The sequence below is a fragment of the Hippopotamus amphibius genome, chromosome 4 (genome assembly GCF_030028045.1).
Source record: "Hippopotamus amphibius kiboko isolate mHipAmp2 chromosome 4, mHipAmp2.hap2, whole genome shotgun sequence".
NCBI lineage: Eukaryota > Metazoa > Chordata > Mammalia > Artiodactyla > Hippopotamidae > Hippopotamus > Hippopotamus amphibius.
Genome location: NC_080189.1, coordinates 30,742,884 through 30,757,568, shown reverse-complemented (window position 1 = coordinate 30,757,568; position 14,685 = coordinate 30,742,884). Strand labels below are relative to the sequence as shown.

Here is a 14,685-nt window from a genome sequence, read left to right as displayed (position 1 = left end):
TGAGATACTTCCCCCCAAAACTGTACACAGATATAAGACATATATCATTTGCCAAGGACAGCAGGGTGTAAAGGAGATGGGTGAGGAGGGACCTCCAAGCTGGGTGAGGGCTGAATTCTTAACTCTCAGCTCACAGAGAGGTTAACACACAACTGAGAGAATAAAAACCTCAAACAAGCCATCCCATGTAGTCACCATGAGCTGCCACCAACTTTAACCTGGGGGAGAACCCTGCGTGTCCATTTACTTTATATGAGCACTGGAGACCTATATACGCTATTGTCATCTGGGTTCTTCATCCTGCAAGTCAGGACTCAGAGAGAAAGATCACATCCCCTTCACATTCATGCCCCTGCCCTTCTCTGTCCCTTTATTTGTATGTAGAGGTTTTCTGTTACTCAGAAATGAAATAAACAACCATCTAAAGAGGCAGAAATGGTGTGGAGCAAAAATCATTTGCCACAAAGGAAACTAATAAGAGTATTTGATATTCAACACCCCATGGAACATATCAAAACTAAGCATACAAAGAAAAAGTGTCCCAAAGGCACACAGCCTCGTGGAACCAGCTTTCCGTCCAGCCCTCATATAACCTCTGTGAATAGCTATGTTTCTGAAGGAGCAGTCAATCTCTTTTAACAGTAGTCTGTCTCCTAAGTACGAAACAAAGAAATGTGTCTTTGGAAGTATATTTTACTTGACTCTCTCTCCCACTTGGCTTCACATTTTGCGTTGGTCCATTTGAAGTAGGGCCTGTTGTGAGCTTGTTTATATCCACTTACTTTTCTCAAGGTGGCACACACGGGAGGAAAAGGCCATTTCAGTTTCTTTGAGGAGATGTGTTTGCTTCATTTCCTATCTGAGAGCAAACACTGTAACTATTCCCTGCATCTGTGGTTCTGCGCACTGTTAAGTAAGGAGCCCCAAGAAAAGCAGATGAAAGCTATGGATCCTATCACTGAAAAATGCATATAGAATATCAACAACAATTTCAACAGTATCACTTTTCTCTCGAAGCCCATCCAGGAAGAACACAGGTCCACGGGCCAGGGGTTAGAAGTCCCTGCTCTACCAAAACTTTTTCTCTACCAGCCTTCTATATTCTTTCTCTCTTATTAGTCTCCAGTCAAGTCTGGAACTTCAGTAACTGATATGGTGGAAAACTCAGCAGATGAGAGAAGGAAGAGACGCATCTTAGTCCTGTATTTTACCAACTTAAACTCTGAGTCTGATGTTTTGCTGAAGCCAAGTCTCACACCTAGTATTTAGAGAGTGTGGTTACACACACAGTCCCAAACTGCAGGGTAGGAAGCAGTCAGGAATCATGGGTCCGGGTCACCTCCAGGGGGGCTTTTACCCTTGCAGTTCCCTAGGCCAAAAAGATACTCTTCGATGCATCTCTGCATGGCTGGGTCCTTTCACCAACTGGTCTCGGTTCAAACGTCACCTCCTAAGAGAGGCTGTTCCTGGACGTCCTATCTTTTTTTTTTTTAATTTTATTTATTTATTTATTTATTATTTTTGGGGGGTACACCAAGTTCAATCATCTGTTTTTATACACATATCCCCGTATTCCCTCCCTTCCTTGACTCCCCCCCCCTCGAGTCCCCCCCACCCTCCCCGCCCCAGTCCTCTAAGGCATCTTCCATCCTCGAGTTGAACGTCCTCTCTTAAGTAATTCCCTCACCATTAAAGCCATTCTTTAGCACATGACTTTGTTCAGAGTCTTCAATGTGCTTACCACCACACGAAATGATTTTTTTATTGCTGTTTTTTTTCTCTTGTTAAATGTCTATATCCCTAACTAGAATATAGGTTATACCGGAGGAGAATTTTTTGTCTGCAACATTCTCCACTATATCTTCGGTGTTCACAACAGCACTTGGAAACCAGTAGGTACTCAAAATATTTTGAATGAATGAATGGGGTAGAACCAAATTGATGGTCAGAGATATTCTTGTCTGAATTTTTAAATCTATACTTTTATACGACTGTAGTTCATTACAGATATTTGAGGAGCTGTGCCAAACCCAACAATACCTCTGATGGAAATGTTTTTTTAAATGTGTGACTGTTGCTATATTTCCGCTCGTCATTTTTCACAGATTTCAAATATGTCATAAAATATTATTGGGTCAGGGACCACGCAGGTCACCAGATGGTTAAGAATGATTTATTTCCTTGATTTCAGACTACTGAAGAAAGATTGCAGGAAGAAAGTCAGTTCTTATCTCTAAGCTTACAGACTATGAAAGATAAAAGGGACCTTGAAGTTCATCTAGTCCAGATTCACTCTCAATTTAAAAATCCATTCTACTTACCGATGACATAGTTGTCTGACCTTGACTTTAATATTTTTAGTGATGAGCCACTCACGATTTTACAAGAGAAACTTTCTCACAATTGGACGGATTTTGATGAGCAAGGTCTTCCTTCTATTGATTCAAAATTTCCTTCCTGTAACTTCTGGCCCTTGGAGCAACAATGAATAAGTCTAGTTCCTGTTCGGAATGATGAACTTTGAAATATTTGAAGACCTCTAAAATATCTCCTTTCAGTACTTGCTACTTTCGGAATAAATTTCCCAAATACCAACAGCTGTCCCTCACTTGTTCACCGTCTTTCAGGTGGTTGATCTCTGGGCACACTGCAATTAGGAAACATATGTTCTCCAGGGCAAAGTGGAATTAAGTCTTATTTTTAATGATGGATTTAATTGTAGTTGAGCCATAAAGCTACTAAGTGATCCACTTTTGTAAGTTAGCTATGCATATAATTATCCACTATGTCACTACCAATATCTGCAACTGTTATTAATTGTGAAATGCAAAAGCAGATTACTCTGATCTAATGAGCCTCTATCTCTGCTGGAAGTCTGTCTAAAGAACATTTCATAACTGATAGTGTCAGCTTGCTTTTGAAAGTCTTTTGATGAAAATATGAAAAAAACTTTTTAAAATAATATGGGCCATCAATTTGCACACGCACAATAGTATGGCTTCTTTTAATCTTAAAATCCGCGTAACAAGCAGTTACAGACATCCTGAAAGTAAAGCATCTCATTATGAATACTACTAGCAAAACTGAACTGCATTTTTAAACAAAAAAAATTAATTAAATGTTTAATGGATTGCTTTTCAACTAAATAATAAAACTGAAGTGAATCTGTCCACACTCAGACCTTGTAGGAAGATATGGTAAATTCATTGATGTTTTGTCATTCTCAGGATCAATACTGGTTGTAATCATGTTAGCAGTATTAATCACTAAAGAAGGTAGAAATTATCACACAGGTAGCCCAGGAATTCCCCATACTGAATTGCCACTCCTAAAAATGAAGCTCACACTAGGGAAGTTGATAGGTTTCAATCTACATGTCTACACTTACCTCTATACTGTAATCATCTGGGGGTTTTTTGGTTTTGGTTTTGCATTTTTTCTGCAAAACAGTTTTTTATCCCAGGAGGAGGTCTTCGCTGGGGCTCACATCCCAATAAATAAATGTCTGTCTGTAATCATTTTTTTTAAAACCTAGTGGTAAGTTATAATGTATTTGAATATCCACAGTTATGTCTGCAGTTAATAGTATCTTAACAATATTAAGCACAATATCCTGTTTTATGAAATCCACTGGACTTTACCTGTTGAACTTGTTAGGTGACCACCCCTACTACAGACACCAACCAATATTCAGTTTTCACCCAGATATAAAGATGTAGCATCATCACTAAGGAACTCAGAGACACTGACTCAATAATTCTTTGTTCAATGAACAATATCTTGTATATTCTTTTCCATTCAAAGCCAAAATGCTACTAAGCATAGTATGTTTAAAATGATAACATCCAAACACATGACTTCCCAGTAGTGTGAGGCATGACTACAAGTACTTTAAATATCTTTTAAAATAAACAACCTGAGTTATTCAGTTGCTTCAACAATTCTTGTTATGAGTTAAATTTCATCCCCTCAAATTCATATGTTAAGGTCCTAATCCCCAGTACCTCAGAATGTGATCTTATTTGGAAATAGAATCCTTGCAGATATAATTAGTTAAGATGAGGTCATGCCAGAGAAGGGTGGGCCCCTAGTCTAATGTGACTGGTGTCCTTATGAAAGTGGAAAATTTGGAGACAGGTGCAAACAGGGAGACTGGCGTGTAAAGATAAAAGCAGAGATCTGGGTGATGCTTCTACAAGCCAAGGAGTGCCAATGATTCCCAGCAAACCACCAGAAGCTGAGGGAGAGGCACAGAACAGATTCTTCCTCACACGCTTCAGAAGGAACTGACCTTGCTGGCACCTTGATCTCAGACTTACACCTTTAGAACCATGACACAATAAATATCTGTTGTTTAAGCCACTCACTTTGTGATACTTTCCTGCCCTAAGAAGACTAATACATTTCTGAATCTCTTAAAAATATTTGGCATTCCTCTTTGTGCCATACCTTCAGAGCCCAAAGCACTTTATTTTGGACATCCTTAAATGTGGCATAGCCTTGTCCTTATTAAGATGAATTTTTTAACAGCCAAAAGCTACTCGTATCTAAGACGAATGAGATGAAACATTTGTGTGGGTAATCCAGCATCTTTTTCAAATTTGTTAATTTACACTATAAATGAATAAAACTGATTTTCGTGCATCTCTACAACTGACTTTGGCAGACAGCCTAAAAGATGTTTTGAACAATAATAGTATTTCTAGGGCTTCCCTGGTGGCGCAGTGGTTAAGAATCTGCCTGCCAATGCAGGGGACACAGGTTCTAGCCCTGATCCGGGAAAATGCCACATGCCACAGAGCAGCTAAGCCCATGCGTCACAACTACAGAGCCTGCACTCTAGAGCCACAACAATGAGCCCACGAGCTGCAACTACTGAAGCCCGTGCACCTAGAGCCTGTGCTCCGCAACAAGAGAAGCCACTGCAATAAGAAGCCCATGCGCTACAATGAAGAGTAGCCCCCGCTCTCTGCAACTACAGAAGGCCAACGCAGCAACAAAGACCCAATGCAGCCCATAAATAAAAAATAAATTAATTAAAAAACAGTATTTCTAGAGAAAAACAGATGTGTGTATTATATTATAAATGGTATAAATTATTACTTTATGTTAAGATGATTTGTGGTACCCAGATACTTGACTGGTAATGTAGCTGGGAAATGATTCCAGCCCATTGGCCTGAGCAGCTTCCCTTCCATCTGATTTACATTTTGAGCTTCCATCCTAGATCAAGACTAAAATAAAACCTTTTGTAAAGATAAAACTGTCATACCTGTGTTGTCCTACACAGGAGCTGCTAGTCTCAAGTGGCTTTTGAGCACTTAAAATGTGGCTAGTGAAACTGAGGAAATTTTTATTTTATTTTATTTTATTTTATTTTAACTGAATAGCCACTTGTAACTATTGGCTACTATATTGGAATGGTGTAGTTCTTGATTTTAATTTGAAAATAGGACTCCCCTGCTAACAAAGTTTGAAATCACCATTAAAAATGAAGGAATAGCTTCTGCTAATAAAGGAATAACTGATGATTCTGATCAATTCAATATGCAAGTTTCTTGGCCACTTGATAACTGATGTTAATTCCAGTGAGCATCTAACTTCATTAAATCAGCTATAACTAACATCACTGATCATTAGCCAGCAGGGGGACCTGAAGAGTTGAGGACAGGATTTTCTCTGGAGAGCAGAGGTTTCTTTTTTGTTTGTTGGTTTTTTTTTTTTTTTTTTTTGGTTTGCTTTTTCCCTCACTATATTTTAGTCTATATGGAAGCTCCAGCCCTTGTCTTCCTGAATGTCCAGAGTTAGTCACACGCTTTGCATGTATGTTTCTAAAGCACTGTTAGGAGGTGGCAGCAGAACTTAGTTCTAGACAATACAGTTTAAAATCCGATTAATTTTAAAACTTAGTCTTTCCCAATTTTCTTTGTTAAAATGTGATTAGTATTCAAATTTTTCTATTGATTTTTAGCTTTGTTCTCTTTCTCCACATTTCAGAATAAAAAAATTTCAGGTCCTTTATGTTTAGACAGAAGAGGAAAACTGCATTGGTGTGTTGTTGATTCTTTACTTCCATGATAAGTTAACGACACGTGGCCTTACCTCTTGATAAAGGTCACTGAGATCTTCCTGGTGGGCCTGTTTGGAACATCCTGGGAATTCCCTAACACAACAGGAATCTGGGGGCCAGTCCATCTCTGTCATTTCCAGCCAGTCGGTGAAATAGACAACTCCACAGCACTTGAACTGCAAAAGAATGACTGGTCAGGCCCAGAAACAACAAAAATATTTTCTTAACTTATGGGAGACTGAGTTAGAGTTCTTAAATTTTTGCACCCAGAGCTAAAGTCACTTCTGTCATCACCTAATGGATATGTGCACATTCTATGTTGACAACAGAAATGTAGGCGGGGACTCCATAATGGAGCAATCCTGAACAATACTGCCCATAACACAGGAAGACAGATCAGCCATGACTGAGGCTCACTGCTCCCCCAATGTAAGATCCCCTACAAGTGATTATACAGCAACAGAGTTAATTTACACACTAACAAAACAAATAGCTGAAATCTTATATTTAACATTAAACCTCTAGCTACTAGGGAATAACTGATCAATCTATTTGCATATTGCCTAGTTACCAACTTCACTGCTTAACAAATTCAAATACTATATTAAAAGTTTCCACAATCTCTGTAGAAAGATTTTTGGTCAACAGCCCATATCACAATGATTACCCCACTGAGATTCATTAGCCAGTAAATTTCCAAAAATTTTTGTGATACAAACATAGGTTTGGTCAACAAATTTTTATTCAGCTGAGTGAGAATCTTGAAAGAAAAAAAACTGTCATAGTCTATCACCATAATCTCAGAAGAAATGATGTGCCCTTAGCTTCAACAAAGTTGGGTTTAAGACAAACTATATTGTCCTTTTTGCTTTAGTCTCATTTTACCGAGTATTAACAAAAACTTTCTCTGGCCAAGATTTAGAAACACTGCTTAAGGACATATGTAGATTAGATTCAGAGTAATTAACTATGAAAACTTTCTGCCCTTGGGTAGAGGGAGGGTACTCTTTCATATAGTCAAAAACAAGGACTACGTATGGGCAGTCACTGAGAAGAATTTTGCCAAGAGTGACTGGCTTTGCGAATTATGTAGCCCAACAGATCAATCTATGTTCAGGATTAACACTGTATCATAAAATATCACTATCCACCATTTCAAACTTCGGCTAAAATAAACTTTAAAGAATTCTGAACTTCTTACGTAAAATGAAACAAAAAAATACACAAAATGATTTTACATTTTTTCACTTGCTTAAATATCTAATTTTTAAAGAGAAAAAAATTATCTTGAGTACTATAAATGATGAATTACTGATGTTATGAGTAATATTAAAATTTTCCAAGAAACTTTAAAATAATTTTAGAATTTTCCTTTTATAAATTTGTTCTAAAAGCCACAAATATACCACAAACATCACTAATTAAGTCAAACGTAATTTAACGTCATTTGTTTTACAGAAGTCATTGAGTACCCATAAAAAACACGTGTGGTAAAATGACCACATTCTAAAAATCATAAACTACTACATTTTCAAGTCAGTCTTTTTAAATCCTTACACACAGAGGAAACCTACCTCTCATTTCCTAATGTCATGTGTTTTTATATGTTGATGACAGAAGGACAGTTCTTGGAACACCCCAACTCCATCCACAATAGAACAGCCCATTTATCTGGTCTCGTCAGGAAGCGAGGTTCTCCACAGAAATGACTTTTCCAAATAACTTATGCATATCACGTTCTGGGCCAAATGCTTTTTTTATTTTAATAAGTCACTGAGATACTGTTTCTTTTTACATGGTTGTTTTTCTTTATCAACAGAAGATACTGAATTGATACTGAAAATTTTCCTGAAAACTCCCTTAAGCAAACCCATTCTTAAGCCACGCATGACTACGGTCTACATTTCCTTGGAGTTGTCCTGCCTCCTTTAGAGTCACATTGTGAGATGGGGCCACTCTTCTAACATGCTATCAAACTGGAAAATTCCACCACCATTTTGCATAAGCAGAACCTGAGGCTCTGAAGGACAGGTCAAATAAGTTGCCAAGGTCACAGACCAGCGAGTGGCAGAGTCTACTTGTTCCCAAGCCTATAGTCCAACCTCTTTGTTAATATAAATAAATAAATTTTCTAGCATCAGTTTTTTTTTAAAAGGTATTAAATAAAGATCACCAGGACTTCAGTGAGAGTCCACTAAAGTGAGGTACATGCCCAGAACTACACCAAATGAGGAGTCAGGAAAACTGCAGCCTGACGAGGTCGCTTTCAGCTCTACAATTTATTTTGGGGGAGGGGTGTTACCAGCTGACTTGTGTCCTTTCTCCCCCACCACCAAAATTCACGCTGAGGTTCTAACTTCCAGAATGTGACCATATTTGGGAAGAAGGTCTTTACAGAAGGAATTAAATCAAAATAAAGTCATAAGGGTGGTCCTAATCCCATATGACCGATGTCCTTATGAGAGGAGAAAATTTAAACACAGACACAGAGGGACGATGACGTGAAGACGCAGGGAGAAGACTTCGGCTGTCTACAAGCCCAGGAGAGAGGCCTCAGGAAAAAAGCAATCCTGCCAACGCCTTGATCTCAGACTTCCAGCCTCCTGAGTTGTGAGACAATAAGTTACTGTTGTTTAAGCCGCCCAGTCTGTGGTACTTTGTTATGGCTGCAGCCCTACCAGGGGCTTTTAAAAACTCTTTCAGGAGGCCCAGAGGTCTTTGTCACCTCCTTTTGGGTGAAATAGGCCTATGATGTGGAGGAGGGAACTTACCACACAACAAATCTGAAAATATGCGTGCTATCATTTGGAGCGCTGTACATTTTCTACCCAGGTTGGGCCCCTCTGTGCACCATCAGAAAAAAAAACCTCGTTTTGTTTGTTAACCAGGATTATCATGGTGTGCATCACAAATGTTAGAAAATAAAAAGCTCTGGGAAGCTTCCACTCAGGGCAGTAGCTGAACACAGCTTACTATAAATTCCTAAATGCTTCACTTATTTTCCTTCACGTTGTTTTTAGTACAAATGAAGAGTAAACAAATAAAGTCAGGAAGCATTTAAATAAACAGGAAATCTGTGCTGCAATGATAATTTTCATCATCTCAACAACTGTAACACAAAGAGCCAGATTTGGAGATTATCCTGAACTTGAACCTCTGCCCGTATCTAAGACAGAGTAACTGAGCAGGGAGCAGGACATCTATTGTGCAAGACACCAATTCTCAAATATTTTGGAGCCCAGCTTTAAGTGCCATTAAAGGAAAGAGATATACTTTGTCATCTGGGACTATCACTCCAATCACAAGGAAACTGCTTGGGAGAAGAACTTAGTTTGAATCAATGGTTAAATTCAAGTCACCAGATTTTAAACATTTAAATATAGTCCTTGTTTGAGAAGATAATGGGATGCAGTGCTATATGGAAGGTAGGTGAGAAAAGCTAAAAGCACTTAACTTTGTAATGTTATTGTTAATAACCATAAACTAAATTAGATCAAACTTATGATCCCATTTAATCTTCTCAACACCCAGAGGAGATAGGTACTTTTATTATCTCCATTTTACAGATGAGAAGACTGAGGATTAAGGAAGTTAAGTAAATCACAGAAGTTCATGTTATAGTAAGCAGCAGAGCCAGAATTTGAACGAAGGTCTTTCTGACTAGAAAGCTCGTGATTTTAATGAGATACTGAGTGCTAATTTCCAAATGAGACCGATTATTTAAATTTTCAGATGATGTTTAAATTACAGATAGCTCTAAAAGTCATGAAAAATTATCCATTCCAATAGAGCTGGGTAATCATCAAGGAATTCTCATTAAAAAAAGGAAAATTTACAGTAGTTTAGCAAAAGGGCTTTTAAAAAATTTTTAAATATATGCGAACTGTGGGAAATGAAGCGGAAATGGTGTACATGGGAAGAAAAGTAGGGCACAGAGCTACTTAAAGTATTTCTCAAAAAAGACCTACACCAGTGGTAACTGAATCATGGGTTTAACTTTTCAGCACAGAGAAAATAACCAAAACCAAAGCTTTGAACACTTTTTTTGAAAGTGTGCCATTTCATATGTGAAATATAGAAAAATGGTACAAATCAACCGGTTTGTGAGATAGAAATAGAGACACAGATGTAGAGAACAAACATATGGACACCAAGTGGGGAAAGTGGCAGGGGGAGGGGGTTGGGGGTGGTGGTGTTAGGGTGGAATGAATTGGAAGATTGGGATTGGCATATATACGTTACTAATAAGAAAAAAAATATCCAATTGTACATTTTAAATACATGCAGTTTATTGTATGTCAACTGTATCTCAATAAAAGTTCTTAAAAAAAAAGGAAGTGTGCTGTTTATTCCACACCCTCAACCACAGAAAATGCAGCACTTACCTCTCTCTGAAAAAAATTCCAAGCATGAGTAAGCCACCGATATCTCGGTAGGCCATAATTTGTCATTCTGGCTTTCAGAGTGACCATGTCTGACCACTGTACTGGAACCTAGCAATAGAAAAAACAAAATATCAGCAAGTACGAGATGCAAACAGCCACTTTCAGACACAAATACCTTCACATATTCACAAACACAATCTCTCACAGACTCATCCACATACACTGATGTGGAATGTAATGCCATTGACAAATACTATCTTAAATTTATATTTGTTTGTGGCTTAAGTTAAGCTCAAGGTTATTAAACACTTACTGAACAATCTCTACAATCTCTGATTTTTGTACTAAATGAAGAGGTACTTCATATTAAGCAAAATAATGCAAAATCACTTGATGCCAATATCAAGTTCAAGGAAATCGCAAACAAGTAAGCTCTATGTTCCGGAGATACACCTGAAGAGCTCCTCTGCACAAGGGATCCCCACTGAAAAATGCCCTTTGATTTGATTTCATAATGCTGTGAAATTGTTGTTTGAAGTGACTGCAGATTGTGGACTAAAATAAAAGGGGAAGAATTAAGAAGGGAAACAGTTCAGCTCAAGTCAAGCCTCACTCTAGAAAAATCTTTCCCAAAATTGGATTTTAGAGACATGCTAGAATTCTAGAAAAATTCTTCTGAAAGTAAAGCATTTTTTTGTGCTCTGACTCTCAAAGCACCTAGCACTGTGTCCCTTAGCAGTGTTTATTCACGACAGGGCTTCAAGTACACAACACAACAGTTGGCGAGAAATCTGGTCAGCATATTATGCTATGTTTTATCTATGGTGACACAGGAGAAATGGGGTCACACAAATCCTAGTCTTTCCACATATGTGGTATTAAAGTAACTCATGGGAAGCTAGACAGACATCCACATCTGATCTATGGAGCACTATGGACTGGGTTAAGCCAAGCAAATTTGATACTAACCCAAGATTCATATTGTGTTGAAATCTTATTTTTCAAAATAGTAATATCAATAGTAGTTTAAAAATTCCTGGCCACAGAAAGTCTTCATTTTGTTCTTTTGATAATTTTCTTTCTTATTACTTAGAAATGCACAGTGCAAAGAAAACACCCCAACAACTGGGCACACAACTTTCTGTCCTAAATAATGGGCTGATTGGGTATACTTTGTATTCATATGGTTTTAACAAAGTTCAGAGAACTAACCCAAGTTCAAATTACTCACTATAAATTCTTATCTCATATCCTTCTGAACACAAAATAAATAGAAGTGAAATAAATTCTCTAGGAAGTTATAATCTGAAACAGTTAATATTATTGACAGATTTTATCTAGAGAAGGAATGATGAATGGGAGGAGAACATGTATAAAAAACAGAAATAATGGGGAAATAGGCTGTCTGATGTCAAATCTCTCAATTGGGTTACTAGAATCGTCTTATTTCTAACTTATTTTCCAAAATAAATGTAAGTTGTTTCCCACTTGTGACCACAATCGATCTGAGACCAAATATAGCAAGAAACAGAGGAGGTCATTGAGGTTCTGGCACAAAATACAGTGATCTGGCCATAAAGGAAAACACACATGTATTGGCTCCTTGCATGGAACAGCTAAGAACACAAAGCCCATTCTATGCAAGGGCTGGGTTCTGCAAAATTTGGCAGCTAATAAACTTTAACGGCACTTTTCATTCACACTGTTATTAGTGCAAAAGCAATAAAAAAAATTCTGACAAACTTTTTTTCATAAAGGACTACTTTGCACATTTCACTTTTAAACAGCCCTTGTTTTATCCTGGTGACTTAATGCGGGAAGATTTACACAAGCAAAACAGTGCTATATGCCTTCAGCTGGCATGGCAGTGTACACCCACCTAGTACCCCTGTGATACTAAGAAAATGCAAGATCGCCCCTTCACAGAACAGAAGTGCCTAAAAAGTATAAATTCCTTTTGGTTTCCTCAAGTTCCTTGGAGTTATGTTAGAGTCAAAATATTTCCTTTCAAATACCTTAAATTAACTCATTTCAAACTTGTTATAACTTGGGAAATTTATCAAATATTCGTATGAAAGAAACACTATACAAGCAATTTTTTAAACTCACTAGAAAGTAAACTCATTTTTAAAAACCTTTTAATTACCAAAAGGAACACAAAAGCTGAGGTGAGGAGATCAAGAATTAACTATACAATTTACTATCTATTACTTGAATGTTAAGGAGATCCGTGTGTTTTCTGAAACCAGGAAAAATTAAAAAGACACTAAAACTGAGTCCCTGGAACCAATTACTTTTTTTACTCCCTTAATATACCGAATTTCTAGGGATAGTGTGAAAATATGATTCTCAAAGACAACAAGAACATTTCTATTTTAATGGGAGATTTCTTTTTGAAGATGGTGCTTAACTTTATATTAAACTGGTTAGAACCTGCCCTGACTTTTCAATTTTTAATAGAGAAAAAAATAACCATAAATTCTCTCTTCTTACGGAGAGTCATCACACATTGAAAGCATGAGTGTTTTCACAGGGGTTCAGCTGTGTGGCAGTGCCAAAGCATCGTTTACATGTAAATTGAAGTATGTAGAGTACCCACTAGTCTATAATTACCACTTAGTATTCAAAACAGTGTCACGGTACAGTAGCAGATTCACCATAGAATCTTTAATAACTGCAACAGTACCAGAGATGTCTTCAATTTTCTTACACAACTGCCAAAATGCCTCTCAGAAGCAAATGTAAAAGAATCTCCTTCTCTTCTTAAGAGCTCTTAAATTTTAAAATGTTGAAGACTCAGCTGGGGAACTTGCCACAAATGCAAGTACCCAGTCCCTGCTTTTCCCTCTATTCCGATTTAGCACATCTGGTCTAGAGCCCTCTGATGTGCATTTTAAAGAATCACCCTGAGGGACTCCTGCTGTAGACAGTCCAAAGACAACATGTTGAAAAAAAAATCATCTTCCTAAAACAGAATTACTCTACGAAGCTCATAATGGGAAAATCTGACCTGCTATGAAAACATTCAGCCTTCACAGACATGCGAAGGTGCTCAACCTCATTGACAATCAATGCACCAATTTTCACTAACGAAGTGAGCAAACATGAAATAAGTAATAATGTCCAATGGAGCAGAGGTGAAGTGCAGGTGGTAAACCAAACACGACTGGCAAAATCTTAAGGTTAAGAAACTCTTATTCTCATTTATTTGAACACACACTTCTTAATCTGGAAGATGGTTCAGCTTGCTGCAGACTACAAGGTATTCACGTAGATTTTCAAGCTTTTCTCAAGTGCTGCTGCAAACGTGAATATTTCCTATTTTACACTCAGAAGCTAGTAAAATTATGTTAGAACATATATTATTTTTTGTCTATCATCTCCATGTTTAAGCAATCTGTGGAATTAAAGATATATATCAGAGTAGAAGAAATGAAATATTACAGATTAGGCTTTGGAACTATGCTTTAGACACAGAAAAGAAAATGTTACATTTCAGAAGTATTGGGAATATTCATTGTTACCAGATAGCATAAACATTCAAATTAATAATCATGTGTCTAACAACTCCGGAGTATCTGATGTAAAAGGTTGAATGAATATTGCTTCAGATTGTTGTTATATTCCATTTTGAACTCACCATAATTTCCTGCTCATATGTCCAAACACCACAAGCCAGTTCTACACAGAAAATGACAAGTAAACTTCCAAAATACTGTAGAAGAACAGAAAATGAATGCTGTTAGGATAGAATCAAAGTAAAATGTGGTCATCAGAGAGAAGCTAAATATTATTTGCTGTTGTTTATCCAAAGGACAAGAAAACGGAGGCACAGATTCAGGCAGCTCCCTCCCTTGGGAGCAGATGGGGAAAATTTCAGCAAATTTTGAGATAAGGGCAGACAACAATTCAATACTCACCGAGGTGGGTTGTTTGAGTAGTGCTCCATTTATCAAATGCTTTCATAATTACTTTGCTCAATGGATAAGACTACCTCATTTTACAAACGAAGAAGTTAATGCAAAGAGTATACACTGTGACTTGCTCAAGAACGTGCGTAATGAATTTTAGAGCCCTAGACCATTGCAGCCGTGTTCTATGCGCCGTTCCTTGCTGCTTCTCCAGCTGTGGAGGTCACTTTACAGAAGCAAACAGTAAAAGGGTGAGACAGAATGGGCTCTCTGAACGTTCACTAATTCCAGCAGAATTAAAACAACTCCATTGCTGTCA

At 37.5% G+C, this 14,685-nt stretch overlaps 1 protein-coding gene across 1 annotated transcript in view; it reads right to left on the bottom strand.

Moving 5' to 3' along the window:
• The window catches only part of TSPAN12 (tetraspanin 12), a 70,604-nt gene that overhangs the window by 16,649 nt on the left and 39,270 nt on the right, over window positions 1-14,685 (bottom strand). Inside the window, exons 5-7 of the mRNA XM_057733958.1 lie at window positions 14,096-14,170; window positions 10,456-10,563; window positions 6,103-6,246 (exon numbers count right to left, since the gene is read on the bottom strand). Coding sequence (XP_057589941.1) covers window positions 6,103-6,246; window positions 10,456-10,563; window positions 14,096-14,170 — 327 coding nt within the window. The remainder of the gene's footprint in view (window positions 1-6,102; window positions 6,247-10,455; window positions 10,564-14,095; window positions 14,171-14,685) is intronic.